This window comes from Pseudophryne corroboree, chromosome 4 (genome assembly GCF_028390025.1).
Source record: "Pseudophryne corroboree isolate aPseCor3 chromosome 4, aPseCor3.hap2, whole genome shotgun sequence".
Classification (NCBI taxonomy): Eukaryota; Metazoa; Chordata; class Amphibia; order Anura; family Myobatrachidae; genus Pseudophryne; species Pseudophryne corroboree.
Window position 1 is genome coordinate 148448978 of NC_086447.1, and position 20576 is coordinate 148469553.

The 20576-nt window shown below is 41.1% G+C and overlaps 1 protein-coding gene across 1 annotated transcript in view; it reads right to left on the minus strand.

The window, feature by feature from the left end:
• The window catches only part of SNTG2 (syntrophin gamma 2), a 1009087-nt gene that overhangs the window by 590164 nt on the left and 398347 nt on the right, over positions 1 to 20576 (minus strand). Inside the window, exons 3-6 of the mRNA XM_063915497.1 lie at positions 11293 to 11349; positions 2539 to 2596; positions 2018 to 2061; positions 1061 to 1102 (exon numbers count right to left, since the gene is read on the minus strand). Of these exons, the coding sequence (XP_063771567.1) occupies positions 1061 to 1102; positions 2018 to 2061; positions 2539 to 2596; positions 11293 to 11349 (201 nt within the window). The remainder of the gene's footprint in view (positions 1 to 1060; positions 1103 to 2017; positions 2062 to 2538; positions 2597 to 11292; positions 11350 to 20576) is intronic.

Consider the following 20576-nt stretch of genomic DNA (forward strand, 5'->3'; position numbering starts at 1 on the left):
ATAGCAACATATTGAAGTACCTCTGTTACATTGCTTCTAGAGAGACTCCTCACCACAGGAGGAGACCCATAGTAGTACCCTACCGTAGTTCATTTTCTAAACCATAGTAGTGCTCTAGTTCACAATATGTCACATTGTAGGGCTTCCAGCACAGGTTATGCCATACAGTACCCCAACATACAGTGTCCCTAGTTCATATTATGCAACATTACAGTGCCCCCTGTTCATATTATGCCACACTATAGTGTCTCCACTTCATGTTGTTGCACATTACAAAGCACCAGCTCATATTATGTAACATTACAATGCCCTCCAGTTCATTTTATACCACATTACAATGAGCAGCTCCAGGGTATACCAAGATATATTGCAGACCCCAAGGCAAATGTTTGTAAGGGCACCTATGTATCACCTAAAGGTGAAACATGTATATAACATGTCATATTGACAGGGAAGGTTGGCTCCCCTCAGCTCTGGGCCCCATACTGTAGCAGCTGCACTACCTGCACCTATGGTAGCTACGCCCTTGGGTTGAGGATAACCTCCAAATATTAGAATAAAATATCAAAAACAGTTTTAGCAGACTCTCAAACCATTCAACCAACCATACATGTACCCACAGTGCAAACTTGTTAGCAGTATTAGTAGTTTACAACCAGCAATACTTAAAGATGGTCTGATCATATGGCAGAATTGCATAGGTAGGTACCAGTTAATTGTGAAACTTTTTTTAAAATCATATATTGAAAAATAAATGTTTACATTGAGCATTACCAAATAAAACAGAATTAAATCAGTGCTTGCAGTTATTGCCAAAAAAAATAAATTCTGAAATAAAAAAAATCATTCATAACACATTGTATTTTGCAACACGGTGAAAGAAATTAAAAGTAACAAGGAAAGCAAAGCAAAGCACTTGAATAAACATTTGAATTTTCCATAAAATATTTTAATTAGAGTAATTTACCATATGTGTTGGCAGTACTTCTGAAATGAATGCATTGCAATAAAATGCCAAAACTTAAAAAACACAAATTAGTGCAAAATACTTACAACTTACCACTTCTTCATGAGTTGCATTTTCAACATTAATGCCATTAACCTGCAATTAAAAAGACTTGCGTGTTTATAATAATTGCATGTGATAAATGTGTATTATTTGTTTATAGTTGATAAATAAAAGTACCATAAGGAGACAAATAAAAATTCCATATTACTATATTTTTACAAGAGTTAAAACAGAATAAACTCAAAAAACATACATAGCAAGAAATCTACAGTAAGTATAAAATTATAATGCATAAAACGTGCAGATGCCATGCTTTTGGCCGCACATACAGTACTGTTATATTTATTTGAGTGGGAATAAAATGAGTACAAAACAGACAATTTTCTGTAACAATTAAAAGAATGTATATTTAAGGCAAAAAAATTGTCTAAGGAGTTTTATATATTGATAATGACACTAGTACTAATATAGTTTGTATTATTATTATTATTATTAATAATAATAATAATAATAATAATTTACAAATTTACAATATCTAAAATGCTATTTTTTTTGCTAACCCACTGAAGTATTATTCTGTAACTAATCATACATTATGAGAATAAAAATAAATACTAGTTGAAAATTTATATTAACTAAATAAAAATGGAATTAATCTACTGATTTCACATATTAAATTACTGCAAATGTGGATTTGTGTGAACATTTATTGCAATGGGCAGGGTTATTGAGGGTTGTGAAATAAAATGGAGAACACCAAAGAAAATAATTTTGAGAGTTCAGTATTAATACTTTTTTTTTTCCTATGGATTAACACAGCATTATTATTAATGTTTTGAAAACATTACTATTTTGGTAAAAACATGTTTAATTATTTAGAGAACGTGCACTACAGTTCTGCACTTGCCTGTTTTTGTTATTGTTATTCTGAATTCATATTTAAAAATAACTGTCATTTTTTCTACTGCATGATTTTCTGAACATAATAATTATAAATAAGTTGCCTACCTGCATTACTGCATCTCCTGTGAACAACAACCCACTCTGGTCAGCTGAAGAGCAACAAAAATCAATATATGTTAAGTGTAAAGTAAAAATAATGTAAAATAATAACCAACATAACATATTGCTTCTCTTAGTGAATCTTCAAAGTTTTTTTTACAAGCATGAGATACAGGTTCACAGTGCAATTTTGAGATTTGGAAAATGATTCAACCTCTGTTTAATTATGTCTTTTCTGATAATTCCATGTAAATTAAGTGTCTAAAGCTGTTGTTTGAGAATCTACTTTAATTCAAATGTAAAATCAAAATACATTTCCACTTTTTACATTAATTAATATTTAAATAAATGTTATGCATGTTCACTAAAAATTTAGTAGTTGGTTTTACTTTAGAAATGTTATTGTATTTTTATTCACATAATAGTTCACTTATCAGCTGTCACATTTTATAGTCTGTGCAGTTGCAAAGCAATTTACAGTATTAGATTCTGCAGGCGTTTTACTTAGAAAACACAGAGTTCTTTACCTGGTTGATCTTTGAAGATTTTAGATATAACAACAGGCACTTTATGTTGAGAACCACCCTGCAAAAGACACATACTGTATTTGTTAGGGATCTATAAAATAAATGTTTACAACATTACCAACAGTCTTAATGAAACCGAAAATTGGTCTGTCCAATTGGCAATTTTATTCCACATGTGTCTCTAAACACAAACAGTTACTATCACCTTGCTACATACAAAAAATTCTGATGGCGTATGACCCTTCCAATATTCTTGACAAAATAAAGTAAGCTTTATGACAGCCGGCTAAATGTACTAGCCTGCGAGCTGCCGGAGGTGCAGGACTTTGTGAGGTATGCCTGGATTTTTAAAGTGGCAATCAGTGGCAGTTTTTTCCTATGGGCTGCAGCCCCCCCCCCCCCCCCAAGGTAAAATCTGCCACCCAGCTCACTGACAGTGAAGCCAGATGCAGTCCATGAGACTGCACTTGCTTCACTGTGACTGGCAGTGAGTTCCTATTGGAAGTCCTACCTTCCAGTCACAGACACTACAGGCAGTCCCATTGGGAGGTGTTTCTTCCCTCCGGGCTGCACTAGGCAGAGATCTAGCTTCCTGTAGGAAGCCAGCTCCCACCTCGTTAGATTTATTCGGCTTCTATGGGATGCAGCTAATGCAGTCCATAGAAACCATGGTTTTGTGCATGCGCATTACCGTCACTACTACTGCGCATGTACTGGGTCCCGGCATCTGTGAACTTTACATAACACAGGTACTGGGACCTAGGTGGTGACCGCAGTGGGGACAAGGAGGGGAAGACCAGGCAGCAGTGGCAGCGCTCCTCCTCCAACAAGGTAGGAGCCTCCGCCAGTGGCAATAATTTACAAGGCAAAACCAGGTTTGTTTTGCCTTGTAAATGATTGCTTCTTTAAAAATAAGGGCAGATTTGCACAAAGTCACTCACCTCTTACAGCTCACAGGATATTAAATTTAGCCCAGCATTTGGTTCCAGGAAGTGCTTCCAGGTGACTCAGCAGAAGTGCCGGGAAGATCAAGAAAGGTCAGTGAGTAACCCATATACTGTGAACCGAACTTACCAGTGTACTACACTATGGGGTAAATTTACTAAGATGGGAGTGCTATTAAAGATTAGATGTTGCCCATAGCAACCAAACAGATTCTACTTCTCATTTACTGTGCATCTGGAAGGTATTCACATCGCTCCACTTTTTCCACATTTTGTTATGGTACAGCCTTATTCCAAAATGGAATAAATAATTTTTTTCCCTCAAAATTCTACACACAATACCCCATAATGATAACGTGAAAAAAGTGTTTTTGATATTTTTGCTAAATGTTTAAAAAAGAAAAAAAAAATAAGAAATCACATGTACATAAGTATTCACAGCCTTTGCTCAATACTTTGCACCTTTGGCAGTAATTACAGCCTCAAGTCTTTTCGAAAATGATACCCCAAGCTTGGCACACCTATCTTTGGGCAGTTTTGCCCATTCATCTTTGCAGCACCTCTCAAGCTCCATCAGACTGGATGAGAAGCGTCAGTGCACAGCCATTTTCAGATCCCTCTAGAGATGTTCAATCGGAAACAAGTCCTTGCTCTGGCCGAGCCACTCAAGGACATTCACAGAGTTGTCCTGAAGCCACTACTTTGATATCTTGGCTGTGTGCTTAGGGTCATTGTCCTGCTGAAAGATGAACCGTCGCCCAAGTCTGAGGTCAAGAGCACTCTGAAGCAGGTTTTCATTCAGTATGTCTCTGTACATTGCTGTATTCATCTTTCCCTCTATCCTGACTAGTCTCCCAGTTCCTGAAGCTGAAATACATCCCCACAGCATGATGCTGCCACCACCATGCTTCACTGTAGGGGTGGTATTGGCTTGGTGATAAACAGTGCCTCGTTTCCTACAAACATGACGCTTGGCATTCACGCCAAAGAGTTGCATTTTTGTCTCATAAGACCAGAGAATTTTGTTTCTCGTGGTCTGAGAGTCTTTCTGGTGCATTTTGGCAAACTCCAGGTGGGCTGCCATGTGATTTTTACCAAGGATTGGCTTCCGTCTGGCCACTCTAACATACAGGCCTGATTAGTGGATTGTTACAGAGATGGTTGTCCTTCTGGCAGGTTCTCCTCTCTCCACAGAGGAATGCTGTAGCTTTAATAGAGTGACCATCGGGTTCTTGGTCACCTCCCAGACTAGGGCCCTTCTCCCCGATTGCTCAGTTTAGATGGCCGGCCAGCTCTAGAAAGAGTCCTGGTGGTTCCAAACTTCTTCCATTTAAGGATGATGGAGGCCACTGTGCTCATTGGGACCCTCAAAGCAGCAGATATTTTTCTGTACTCTTCCTCAGATTTGTGCCTCAAGACAATACTGTCTCGGAGGTCTACAGACAATTCCTTTGACTTCATGCTTGGTTTGTGCTCAGACATGCACTGTCTAGTGTGGGACCTTATGTAGACAGGTGCGTGCCTTACCCAATCATGTCCAATCAACTGAATTTACCACAGGTTGACTCCAATTAAACTGTAGGAACAACTCAAGGATGATCAGTGGAAACAGGATGCACCTGAGGTCACTTTTGAGCTTCATGGCAAAGGCTGTGAATACTTATGTACATGTGATTTCTTAGATTTTAATTTTTTCATAATTTATCATGTTGTCATTATGGGGTATTGTGTGTAGAATTCTGAGGGAAAAAACATGAATGTATTCCATTTTGGAATAAGGCTGTACCATAACAAAATGTGGAAATAGTGGAGCACTGTATCTAGCACCTTATAGAAGATACTACCTGGAATCTGATTGGTTGCTATGGGCAACATACCATATTAAATAGAACTCCCATCTTAGTAAAATTTACCTCTATGTGTTTTCACCCAAACATTTAACATTTTTCAGAAGAAAAAATGAAAAAAATGGGAATTAATTATATTGCCCAAAGCTAAACATCAGGTAATAGTTGAGATAAACCCCTGTTTTTTCTCCCGAAAAATTATCAGGCCAATTGAATATCCCCCTACATAATTAACAGAGTACTGAATACTGTATTTAGGATTAGTAATTATTATAACAAAGAAATTGATATAAAGTAGCACATTAAGTGTAACGATGTTGGGTGCAGTATGAGTCTCTTGTACTGTAAACTGTAGGACCTTGCCTTTTTATCTAATTTACATACTTTTTCCTGCATATTGCACCTTAATTCGCTAATAGTGTATTAAGTAGTTAACAGTGTATTAAGCACTTGGGATTCATATAGCACATTAAAATGCATATTTTAAGAAAATGTCACATGACATGACTAAAGGCCCATACACACTGGGCGATTTGAGCTGAAAGCAGCCCACTTTTGGTGTTTTGAGCTGCTTTCAGATCAAAACCGGTCAGTGTGTATGGATAAGCAATGAGCGGTGAGTGCTGATGTGCACTCCTGCTTCATGGCTGGCAGCTGCTGTTCATCTACTGGCATTACCAGTAAATGAACAGCGGGGTGAGCGGCTTTCCATACCGTCCTGCTATGGAAAGCAGCTCACCCCCACTGACATCGCTGGGCAGCGGGGAAAAGCGCTCAGTGTGTATGCACTGAGCGCTTTTCAGCCCAGCAATGTCAGCGATCATCGCTGTTCATACACGCTGGGCAAAAACGGCCAGTGTGTATGGACCTTTAGTCATAAAGTTGAAGGTGTACCAAATGGAGCCATGTGGCGATTAAAGGGTTGTTGTATGTGGACACAAGTCAGAGGCGTCACCGGGTGTGGTGACACCCGGTGCGCGCCCCTGATCTCCTGCCGCGATCGCGGCAAAAAGGGGACGTGACCTTGTACTTAGGGGGCGTGGCTTCGCTGGGATCCCAGAATCGTCACTCTGGGGGCGTGCCCAGCATCTCCGGAGATGCTGGGCTTCCCCCAGAGCCAGTCTCCGTCGGCTGTCGGCTCCTCTTCTGTGACAGGAGCCGGGTGCTGTAGGAGACTTTCTCACTGCAGCACCTGGTTCCTGTCAGTGCGGAGGAGCTGACATTTGGTGTCACCCTCCTCCAGGCGTCACACCCGGGTGCGGGCCGCACCCCCCGCACCCACCTTGTGACACCACTGAAACAAGCATTCCAATAAAAAGAGGAAAAAATCAACTGATGTGAAGATATGTGCAAATTTCTTCATTTTACATAAAACAAATTAGTAAGTCTACATTGATTCTGGTGACATTGAAGCTTGCTACCCTGTAGAGTCATTCTAGTCAAAGTAAAATCAAATAAATAGTAAGTAATACAACGCAACTGCCACATCATATTGATGGGGGTTACAGCAGACGTGATTTCTGATGGCTTTTATTTACTAAAATAAATGCTACAGATTATGGATTATCTCTGGCCCTGAGAAGGGTACTTTATAGATCACACTTCTACTATGTAAATCTAGTCCCTTACTCTCCATAAATGGGAGCCAAGCAGGATAGGACTGTTAAAGGTAGTGTCAGTCTTTTTAGCTGTAAAAGGTAATGTCAGTCTCTAGGATATAGATGGTCAAACAACCTCTTACCCAAACAAGAAATCTATGCTGCAAATGGCAAATAAAGGGATGACTCAACAAAAACAGTGGCGTAACCAGAGGTTAAAGTGAGCCGACACGGGGCGGAACTGCGTTCCGTCAGTTCCACTTGGAGACGGAACGCAGTTTAGCCTCCTCCGGCTCACCTCACCCAAAGTGTGCCGGCGCCACACAGGGAGATGCTGGGCACCCGCTGAGATTGTGTTACCAGTGGCGCCCGGCTCTCCCTGCATAGCGGAAGCCGGCGGCAGGAGCTCACTACTGAGCTCTGGCTTCCGGCTCCCGGCTCTGTCAGTGCGCGCTATGAGAGAGATGTCATGACATCTCTCTCATAGTGCTGGGGAGCCGGACGCCAGGAGGATCACAGCGGTCAGATGCGGGAGCGGGGCTTGGTAAGTATGGTAGCATTTAAAAAAAAAAACATGTGTGACTGTATTAGCAGCGCGGCTACAGGGGGATAACCACAGGGGGTAAGCTACAGGGAATAACCACAAGGAGCAAGCTACAGTGGGATAACCACTGGGGGAAAACTACTAGGGGCAAGCTACAGTGGGGCTAACTACTGGTGGCAATCTACTGGGAGCAAACTACTGGGAGCAAGCTACATGGGGATAACTACTGGGGGCAAACTATTGGGAGCAAGCTACAAGGGGATAACCACTGGGGGCAATCTACTGGGGGCTATACTACAAGGGGACAAACTACAAGGGGGCATTACTACTTGGGGCAAACTACTGAGGGCAACCTACATGGGGTTAAACTACAGGGGCTAACTACTGGGGGCAAACTACAGTGGTGCATTACTACTGGGGGCATAACTACAGGGGCGCATTACTACTGGGGGCATTACTACAGGGGGCATTACTAATGGGGCATAACTATAGGGGTGCATTACTACTGGGGGCTAAACTACTGGGGGCTAAACTATTGGGGGCATTACTACAAGAGGCCTAAACTACAGGGGGCTAAACTACAAGAGGGCAAACTGCAGGGGGCATTACTACTTGGGGCAAAACTACATGGGCTAAATGACTGGGGGCATTACTACAGATGACATTACTACTGGGGGCAATACTACACAGGGGTATTACTAATGGGGGCACTACTAATGAGGGCATTGTAAAGGGGGCACTTCATAAAGGGCATCACTACTGGGGACATAAGGGGCACTACTACTGGGGCCATTGCATAAGGGGCACCACTACTGTGGGCTCTATATAAGGGTCACTACCACTGTGGGCACTACCAGTACAGTGGACATTGCATAAGGAGCACTACTACTATGGGCACTGTAAAAGGGGCGCTAATGCTGTGGGCATTGTGTATTATGGGGTGCTACTACTTGTCAGCATTATGTGTATTAGGGGTGATACTACTGTGGGCATTATTACTATTATGTGACCACGCCGCTTTCTTTTTAGACCACGCCCCTTTTTTGAGCACAATACCTTTATTGCATGGGTACCGGGGGGAGGGGGGGGGGAGTTCCCCCACCTCTCTAGGACCACTTTAAACACTGAGCATAACTACCATGGGTGCAGGGGATACGGCTTCTATGGGGCCCAGAAAGCCTCAAGGGCCCCATAGACAATCTCCCTGCATCCAGTTACACCAGCAAAAGGCTGCGCGGTCTGGGACACGCCAAGGAGTATGGAGAGGGCCACAGACAGGGAGTCTACAGCCCACTCTCAGCCACTGCTGCCTCTGTTCTCCCCGCCCAGCTTATGAATTATTACTTTATCTGGCTTTGCCAGTGGATGAGGGGTGGTAGGCGTCTCTGTGTGGAGCCCACTCACAGCGATACTGAGCACCATGCTAGCGAGGGGGCATCCTGATGAGGGGACAGGGTAAGTGTATCCCCACTGCGTCCACAGCCACTTGCCTGTTGGATGTCTGGAGCAGACACTGAGGAGCATGAGCATTGTGGGGGCCATGGACAGGGAGGCTCCAGCCCACTCTCAGCCACTGCCCCACTCTTTTTGCCCAGCGCTATGAATGACATGGTGAGCCCACCAGACCCCAAGGAGGTGAGCAAGAGAGGGCCGTGCTTAACCTTCCAACTGAACATCCAATGTTGGGAACTAACACACACATTATAGACTGTGCAAAGTGAGTACTGACACTAACCCGTGTCACAATATGTTCTTTGTTACATATCCCCCTCCTTTTCCAAAATCACCGGACATGGCAGCTTGCATTCAGCATTCATTGTAATACAGATGGTGTAGTGCTGGGATATGAGGAGGGGGATGGAGGGGTGGAAGCCTTCCAAAAATTTGCTATGGTGCCCACAAAGTTCTAGTTATGCCCCATTCCAAATATTTTATTAACTAGATTAATGCATCCATGGGCACATCCATAACGCATCCATGGGTGTCGGAATGGGGAGAGGCAAGGGGGCAGTATGCCCCCCCAAACGAGACGGAGTTGTAGGCGCGGGTGAGGGGGAGTGCTTACCCTGGAAGTCCGCAGGCAACTCCTCCTGTAAAATCAATGTGCTGCGCTGCCGCAGCCTGATGTGCCCCATGTCCTCCGAACTGGCTCTTCACTGATGCATTACTGGGAGGGAAGCTTGGCCATGCTAAGCCTGCTGGGACATCCATACCTTCTCCCAGTAATGCATCTGTGAAGAGCCAGCTAGGAGGACATGGGGCACAGCAGGCTGCGGCAGCACACTGACTTTACAGGAGGAGTTGCTCAGAGGTAAGTGCGCACCCGCACTAGGGGGGGGGGGTGATGTTTGGGAGGGAGAGCCAAAATTTAAATTTTACTACACCCCCCCCAACCTGAAAACATTCCATCGCCCCTGATGGCATCCTAATATAACTCACTATTGTCATGGATAAGCTAAATATAAAATAAAAATATTTTCACTATGGCTAAGAATTGCATACTTTTTTCACTTCAGAATTTATTGTAGTAGGTGTGGTTTGAATACTGTACATGCAATATACTTACTTCTAATTGTGCAAAAAAGGTGTATGGTTATAGTCATTTTTTTCACTCAAATAAACATTGCAGTAGGTTTTGTCAAAATGCTTTCAATATAACCAACACACTAAATGTATTCAAATTTGACATATATATTATGTGTCTAACCAATTATAGTAAGATAATCTGTGAAGTGTAGACAAAGTTTAAATGTAAAAAGAAAAATATGAAAACCATTGCTGACAAACATCCTGCTTAGCCCACGCTCATATACAAGCAAATCAACAAATGTCAGTTTAAGTTTTTATGATAAAAGTTGGAGAATCTGTAAAGAATTTAGATTTGAAAGATAATATCTACTGAAAAGCTAAGATGTGAACAGACTGCATATATCCCACATTTCACTGTATTTCCTAAGTGTTTTCTCCATTCAGCTCTCTTGCAATCTGTTTAAACCTGTGTTTAAACATAACATTTAATCAAACCATGTATTTCATGAATTCTTTCAACACTGATTTCAATCTTATAGGTAAACATTTCTTAAAGACCTATTGTTGTGTGTTTCAGTTATCAGACAAGTTTATGTGAATTTGCATGGCATTGGGTTAAAGCAAACTACTGTTACAATAGATCAAGTTTGCTTGAATACATTAAAACAGACTGGAAGAAGACATCTAATTAGGTATACCTTCCTAGCGTGCCAGTACTATTTTTTGTACTAGTAATCTCATGAGTAACTATCACAGAATTTCCCTTTCTAATGCAGATTCATTAGCATCTTTGGCATGGCCTTTGATAAGGGGTCCAATGTTTAGAAGAAATTGAAGCTGAAGCTTCTGGGCCCCAAACACTTCACATGTCCTGAGATCCTGGTGAAGGGGGTCAGGACTAGGAAATGGAGTACTTGGTGCATGTTAGGAATGCACTGGCTTGCACTTGCACTGGGTGGCACTCCAGGCTGCAGGGTATGGTTCCAAGTAGACTGCAAGCCAAAGGTGGCACAGAGGCAGTGATTGTGTCACTCCCTTGGTCTTGTAGGGTGCAGGGCAAAGGTGGCAATACCATGACTGCCCTTGGTGGTGTCACCTCTTACATAACTGTAGTTACAGCCCTGCACATATTTTTGGAATAAAAGGACAATTAGAAATATTTATTTTTCTGCTTTAGGATTGTTCACCAACCAGTAACACTAGTTTAAGTACTATTCTCTGCTTCTTGATTAGTTTAAACACAAGATTTGTTAAACATTCCTTTAAGAGGAAAACAATTAATGAATCCATACCTTAATGCTTAGACCTAATCCTCCAACAGGGTCTCTGTGAAGTGTAACAGCTCTGCGCTTTAAAAAATGTGAAAAAAAATAAAATTTAGGTAAGTATTTATATAGAATTATTTCCATATATACAACTGGTCAATATTAAACATTATAAATCATTATTTGGTTCTCAAGAAACACATTTTCATTTACAAGTGAATAAGTACTATATTGTTCTTACTTCTAGTATACATATGTAAAATTATTTTTATATAAACAAACACATAATAATGTACAGTACATACACAAGTATACAAACGGCTTAACTGAAACCTGCCTTTACTAACCAGGTGCAAGTAGAATGTATGATTTCAAGGCTCATATCTATTTTACAAGCCCATTATTGCTGTATACAACAGAGGGTAGTGCAGTGCAATACTCCTGTAAACTTAATCTGCTTTTTCAAATAATGCACCTACAGTTTATCTATCCAGGACATAATCACTCCTTATATGAACGTGAAAAGAAGCATTGTCTCCCACAGATACCAAATCTGCAAAGAGTGTAATACTGTATATTGAAGAACCAATGCAACATTTAATTTCATTAGGTTTCAGTGATTATTCTGGTGTTTCAAGACAACAAAAGTCAAGGTATAAAAATAGTGTAACAACTATCTATAAAAACTCACAGTAAATAAAAGATTTACTCATGTACTGGACTACTAGCTTCCAAAGTGATGGCTCAAAGCTACCCATTAGACACAGAGGTTAGGAACATACTGTATATCAACCAAAGTTACAAGCATAAAGAAAATAACAAAATGTGCTTGCATTAATAAAGAAAACAGGAGATCCATGAATCATACAGTATGTGGCAAAGAGGTGGGTTACAAAGTTAGAACAGTTAGATCACAACATCATTTACTAGTATACAGTTGCTGTTCTTAAAGACAATAAGACAAACAAACTGTAGCACAGACACTATAAACAAAGACATACATGGTAGATGAAGTAACTAGATAAATAGGAGTATAGAAACAACACTTACTAAACAGAAAATAACACAAAACAACAATATGCGTATCAATTATGGCAGCATATACATTAATGGTTGTTGTTGTTGTTGTTGTTGATGATAATGATTATTATTATTATTATGATATCACCTTATGAAATATACCACATGGCAAGTGAGCTGACATAGCACTATGTATAAATTAATAATTAGAGATATTTGAAATTTTATGTTAGTGTTTAAAATGTATTACTTACTTCATGTATTAATTACAACCTTTACTAATTATGATTTTCTTCAATGTACACTATTAATATTTGCATATGCATTATTGTATCTTGTCCACTTGTATTTTTTCTAATCTTCTAAAAATTGTTTACTTAAAAAAACACAATAACATACCATAACCCAAATGGAAACTAAGTAGCATATGTTGGAGTTGGGGGGGGGAATTAAAATACAAAAAACAATTGTGTTAATATTTAATTAAAAAAAAGGTAACGATTTCTCTGAGGAAATCTGAAATTTCTACAGACAAAACACATAAGACTGATCATAACCCCAGAATGCACCTACACTGTCATGAACGCAGCCAGAGAGGGATAACTGTAGCAGTTCTGCACATACCACATAGAGCAGCACATGCTTAAACATCTTCTGTACCTAGTAAATTAATATACACACAAAAACCTGGCACATAATCTAGAATGGCAACATTGAGAAAACTTTGAACTGCTGCTTCCAATCAAGAGGCAATTGCTAGACCTCAGCAATAGACATGAAAAGAAAAACAGTAAGCTAAGTTTACTTGGGAAGTGCTGATCAATTAGGTTATAACTTTCTCCAACAATGTTATTAAAATTATATTTTAATGAAAAATTAATGAACTTACACGTATGGCCATATCACATTAAACATACAAATGTATATATATATATATATATATATGTATAAAATAAGCAGTATCTAATGTGCATTAATATAACAAAATCTGAGTTATTCTCATTGACCGCTCTAATAATTTTTTTCAAAAATCCCAATTGGTTAGTTAGATTAATAGCACTATTCAGTGTCCAATATTTAATTTTCCAAAACAGGTGTTAGTAGTAGAACTAGATGTAAATTCCAAGCTCTTCATGCAGTTCATCCAAAACATAGTGGTACAGACAATGTCATACTTCTGACACAACTCAGATGCAGCGTATTGTTGTTACAGACCACCCACAGATGTGGGAATGCCATTGCAGTCCTCCTACAGTACCTCTCTGCTGCTAACCTTTCCATCATGCAGCCAGTACTGGAGAATATATTGATTGGAGTCCATGTTGGTCTACAGCCAATGTCAGTATGTTCTCTAACAGCATGAACTCAGGAACAGAAGGTAAGTCTGAAAATCCTGTGATGCACTTCACCACCTTTATACTGTATGTCGAGAAGTCAGTGGCTTCCTCAGATAGTCTAAAGACTCCCCATTTTGGAGGAGGGTCTGTTTAATGATTCTATTGGTCCTTCATGGAACAGTTGGGTACTGTGATGTGTGGCTGTTAAAACCTCAACAGGGCCCTTGAATTGAGGAGGCATGGCCAAATCAGGAAACGTGGGCATGCCCCCTCCAAAAAATTTTTTTAAGTACTATGCACAGCACCAGATCAAAGATCTCTGGGCTTGGAAAGTGTCCAATAGTGCACCTATAATGGTTATACTGAAGTAGTCTAGAGAAAGCATTAAAACCATACACTATAAATACTGTAAATACACAAACTTTTTTTTAAATATGTAATCCACATGAATAAAGCTATGCTACAGCAACAGTATTATCCCAGAGAACAGTTTGCCATTATTGAGAAGCAAAGAATAATTTACACAATTCCTAGGGAGACGTTTAGTCATTAATTATTTTAGTGAATCCCAAACTTTCTTGATGCCAGTTGCCTGATAACATCAGCATTTCATGGCACACCTAGACCAGAAATTTCTTATTGCGAAATTCAGGCCAAATTATTAAATTCAGTAAATGATGCGTACCTATCACCCTTAGGCTCAGTTATGTGGTGGAGGAAAGGGTTGCGCTTCTGTTTGTACACAGATTTTATGAATGCCAGCCACCAGCACTAGTTTTGCCTGTCATATTGGCCACAAATAGTTTGATTTGGTCCTGTGCCACCAACCCATGACACACCTGCAAGTGCACTGTGGCACCCAGTTTGGGAACCGCTGACTTATTTGGTTTTGCAGTGATATGGTGCTCAGCATGAGACTATCTGTTAGAGGAATGCCTTTTTTGCATTATTTATTGTAGACCACACTAAGAAGTAATATGACCTGTCATATAGAGAGATGTATCAAGCCTTGGAAAGAGATAAAGTGAAGTTACCCAAAGCAACCACTCAGCTGCAAACCGCCATTTCAAAGAATGTGCTAGATAAATGACAGAAGCTGATTGGTTGGTTTGGGCAACTTCTCCACTTTATTTCTCTCCAAGGCTTGAAACATCTCACCAACTATCTGTCAAATACTCTCCTGCACAGATGAAGTTTAAGGATATAGTTTGCCTCCCAAATGGAATCAGAATAACTTTTAAAGTATACAAGTACTGTCGTTTTTCAGGCAGGAGCTAACTATTGAACTGTTTCATCTACTGTACTTTATGTCAGCCTTAAAGTCACTTGTTGCATTGAAACATTGTAAAAGGTTAATGAGCATTTTAATTTTCAGTCTAGGACTGATGCTGCAATGAAAAAGAAAATTATTGAACTTACCATATATTCATAAACGCAATCAAAACCATTGTCTTTGGTTTTTATCCCACCAGCCTCTCCACTCTGGCTCCAGGGAAGGTTTAATGGAACTAAGATCAACTAATGAAGGTTATTTTATTCTTTCAGCATTTTTTAGTCTTTACAGTGTGCTAAAAACAATAGTGAGAACTTTGACTGTCAACTTATAAAAAAATAGATAGTACTTCAACACAATAGCATTTGTTTAAGCACAATGCTTCATAAAAGCATTAAAAATAAGCAGAGAAATATACTTCCTAATAGTATTAAATGCAATCACATACAGTAAAAGGCCATAGTTGTGGGTATGAAATGTGGAACAACACACATACACACATCTCTCTCTCTCTCTCTCTCTCTCTATATATATATATATATATATAAATATATATATATATATATATACAGTATATACATGTGTATATATATATATATACATACACACACCTACGTGTGTGTGTGTGTGTGTGTGTGTGTGTGTGTATATATATATATATATATACACACACACACACATGTTGAGTATCCCTTATACAAAATTCAAAATCCCACAATTTTGGGTCCTATACTGAGATAATGACATATATATTATACATATATACTGGATAATACTCAACCTGTGTGTGTGTGTGTGTGTGTGTGTGTGTGTGTGTGTGTATATATATATATATATATCTATATATCTATATATATATATATACACTGCTCAAAAAAATAAAGGGAACACTTAAACAACACAATGTAACTCCAAGTCAATCACACTTCTGTGAAATCAAACTGTCCACTTAGGAAGCAACACTGATTGACAATCAATTTCACATGCTGTTGTGCAAATGGAATAGACAACAGGTGGAAATTATAGGCAATTAGCAAGACACCCCCAATAAAGGAGTTGTTCTGCAGGTGGTGACCACAGACCACTTCTCAGCTCCTATGCTTTCTGGCTGATGTTTTGGTCACTTTTGAAAGCTGGCGGTGCTTCACTCTAGTGGTAGCATGAGACGGAGTCTACAACTCACACAAGTGGCTCAAGTAGTGCAGCTCATCTAGGATGGCACATCAATGCGAGCTGTGGCAAGAAGGTTTGCTGTGTCTGTCAGCGTAGTGTCCAGAGCATGGAGGCGCTACCAGGAGACAGGCCAGTACATCAGAAGATGTGGAGGAGGCCGTAGGAGGGCAACAACACAGCAGCAGGACCGCTACCTCCGCCTTTGTGCAAGGAGGAACAGGAGGAGCACTGCCAGAGCCCTGCAAAATGACCTCCAGCAAGCCACAAATGTGCATGTGTCTACTCAAATGATCAGAAACAGACTCCATGAGGGTGGTATGAGGGCCCGACGTCCACAGGTGGGGGTTGTGCTTACAGCCCAACACCGTGCAGGACGTTTGGCATTTGCCAGAGAACACCAAGATTGGCAAATTCGCCACTGGCGCCCTGTGCTCTTCACAGATGAAAGCAGGTTCTCACTGAGCACATGTGACAGACGTGACAGAGTCTGGAGACGCCAAGGAGAACGTTCTGCTGCCTGCAACATCCTCCAGTGTGACCGGTTTGGCAGTGGGTCAGTAATGGTGTGGGGTGGCATTTCATTGGGGGGCCGCACAGCCCTCCATGTGCTCGCCAGAGGTAGCATGACTGCCATTAGATACCGAGATGAGATCCTCAGACCCCTTGTGAGACCATATGCTGGTGCAGTTGGCCCTGGGTTCCTCCTAATGCAAGACAATGCTAGACCTCATGTGGCTGGAGTGTGTCAGCAGTTCCTGCAAGACGAAGGCATTGATGCTATGGACTGGCCCGCCCGTTCCCCAGACCTGAATCCAATTGAGCACATCTGGGACATCATGTCTCGCTCCATCCACCACTGTCCAGGAGTTGCACCACAGACTGTCCAGGAGTTGGCGGATGCTTTAGTCCAGGTCTGGGAGGAGATCCCTCAGGAGACCACCCGCCACCTCATCAGGAGCATGCCCAGGCATTGTAGGGAGGTCATACAGGCACGTGGAGGACACACACACTACTGAGCCTCATTTTGACTTGTTTTAAGGACATTACATCAAAGTTGGATCAGCCTGTAGTGTGTTTTTCCACTTTAATTTTGAGTGTGACTCCAAATCCAGACCTCCATGGGTTAATAAATTTGATTCCCATTGATAATTTTTGTGTGATTTTGTTGTCAGCACATTCAACTATGTAAAGAACAAAGTATTTAATAAGAATAGTTCATTCATTTAGATCTAGGATGTGTTGTTTAAGTGTTCCCTTTATTTTTTTGAGCAGTGTATATATATCCCTCCGTTAAACCTTACTGCGTACCCATTTCCTACTTATTAACTAAACACAACACTATTGCTCTCTCCTAATGTCACATTTATTGTGCTTTTTGAATATTCTGCTCTTAGTCGGTACTTTATTAAATACTATCCGTCATTTACTGTAATGTCCCAGTGACACATTCTTATCTTATATTCTTCATACTCATCACATTCACAGTCTATCACTCACCGTCCATTGACTATTTCTCTCTCCCTATAGCATCTTTACAACCTTACAGAACCACTTCTCCATTCCCTCACTCATCATGGCTTTTGTACACCGCTACCCTGACGAGCAAGCAGGGGTGTATTTAGGGGTCCGAGCGCCCCTGGCAAAGTAAAGGACTGGTGCCCCCCCATATTTGAAATAGGGAAGGCACGTGTGCCAAAAAAGGGGCCTGGCCACTCAATAGTACCCCAGTTCAAATTACACCACAATAGTGTGCCTTACTCACATTACACAGCACAGTAATGTACAGTACATATTCACGTTATGCTACACAGTAGTACCAGGGGCGTCTCTAGAGAGGAGGGGACCCGTGTGCAGACTCAATGTTTGGGCCCCCTCCTCTCTCGTAGCCGTCACCGCTGTTGCTAGCCCTCTGAGCGCTGTAGACTCTGGCACAGTGCCAGAGTCTACAGCGCATATGCAGGACTCCGAAAAATGGCTACCGCGCCATTTTTTTAAAGTCCTGCGCATTCGCTGTAGACTCTGGCACTGTGCCAGAGTCTCTAGTGTTCAGTTCGCTAGCAGCGGTGGTGATGGCTACAGGTGAGGAGGGGGCCCACACACAGTCAGCGATGGACTATGGAAAGGTAATTATAGGAGAAATGAGTGCAGTGTGTGTTGTGTGGACCCCCTGGACTCAGGGGCCTGTGTGCACCACACACACTGCACCCATTATAGATACGCCACTGAGTACTATCCCCTAATACACATTATGCCACACAGTAGTGTCCATATATATGGGAAGGCGTGCATGCTCCTGGGAAAGTGGGTGTGGCCTCACAATTTTACATTATGATATCAAACAATAAATATATAATACCACCCCCTACACATGCACACACACAATTAGCAACCTTACACACAATGGCCCTCATTCCGAGTTGATCGCTCGCTAGCTACATTTAGCAGCCGTGCAATGCATAGTCTCTGCCCACGGGGAAGTGTATTTTCACTTTGCAAGAGTGCGAACGCCTGTGCAGCCGAGTGGTACAAAAACATTTCGTGCAAAACAAGACCAGCCCTGTAGTTACTTATTCTGTGTGATGATTGCTGCGACGAAGGTCCCGGAATTGACATCAGATACCTGCCCTGCAAATGCCTGGACACACCTGCATTTTTCCAAACACTACCAGAAAACGGTCAGTTGACATTCATAAATGCCCTCGTCCTGTCAATCTCCTTGCGTTCGGCTGTGCGAATGAAATCGTCGCTAGAAGCAGTGCAAAACAATGATGCCCTTTGTACCTGTACAACACACATGCGCATTGCCATCCATACGCATGCGTAGTTTTGCTGTTTTTTTCAACTGATAGCTACACAGTGAACAACGGCAGCTAGCGATCAACTCGGAATGAGGGCCAATACCCACAGTAGTTCTCCTTACACATAATATCCCGAGTATAGTGTCAGATGCACATAATATCGCCCAGTATAGTGCCAGTTACACATAATGACCCCATTAGTGCAGTGCCAGATACACATAATGCCTCCGAGTATAGTGCCAAATACACATATGCCCCCACAGTGCCAGAGACACATACAGTATGCTCCCACAGTACCAGACACTCGTATGCCCCAACAGTGCTGGACACTCAGATGCCCCCACAGTGCCAGATACACATATGCCCCCACATTGCCAGATACACGTATGCCCCCACAGTGCCAGATACACATATGCCCCATGTTGATTTTACTATTAAAGGCAGCACTTTTAGGTAGATTCACTTTTAGAGGCAGCAGCTATCCCCCCACCTCCATGTAGTTCCTCAACAGCAGGGATGCCCATTAATGATCACAGAATGCAGCAACAGCCACTGTAATTGGCACCGGGGTCCAGCACCACACCACAATACAGACAAGAAACTCTACATACTGTAAACTACACCTCCCAGGAGCCGCTGCTGCATGCTGTGATCGTTACTGGGCATCCATGCTGGTGAGGAACTACACGGGGGTGGGGGGATAGCTGCTGCCTCTAAAAGTGAATCTACAGTACTTACTGCCCGCGGGTGGCACCTCTGGATGGCGCCCCTCCTCAACTGGCACCACTGGCGAGTGCCATCCTGGCCAATAGGAAGATACACCCCTGCGAGCAAGATCCATCACGTAAAAAACACACTCCACAACTACATGTGCTCCAGGGAGTGGATAGAGTAGATGTTGAGTTAGAGTTTCTGCAGCAGAAATCTGTAATTAGAGATTCAATAAATTGCTGCAGATATTTCCATTCATCCCCCATTCCCTTTATGAATTAATTGTTTTGATTGCATAATCAATGTACAAACATCTGACTAGATTTTTTTTTAAGTATTTATTATATATTGTAAAACATTTATAAATCTACAGTACCAACATGTAGACCAACTTGCAATATGTTTTATGGGCATTGAAAAATTAAAGTATATTTAATTGCTGGAAAGATGGAATAATAATGTTTTAAAGACAAAGATTTGGCATCAAAGAAATCAGAATAGAGGTAATGTGAGATAAGTCAAGTTTAACATCTACTGTAAATGTGATTCAAATAGCCACAATTTAGCAAGAACCATTTATTACCTTTACTTTATTGAGTCATTTTCTACAAAGGATAATTCTTTAGTGTTGGAGCATAAATATTTTCGAAGAAGTATATGCTGGTAAGATGCAATGAATGTATAGTAAGGAAAATAAATATAAAATCTACATAGTTATCAATCACGATAGAAACATAGTATTTGATGGCAGATAAGAACCACTTTGCCCATCTAGTCTTTTTTCAACCTTATAATAACCTCAAACCATATTTGATCATTGGATTTTTGGTTTGGTACAGGCAAGTATACTCTATGCCACAGGTTCTAAAACTCGGTCCTCAGGACGCCACACAGTGCATGTTTTGCAGGTCTCCTCACAGAATCACAAGTGAAATAATTAGCTCCACCTGTGGACGTTTTAAAATGTGTCTGTGAGTAATTAATACACCTGTGTACCTG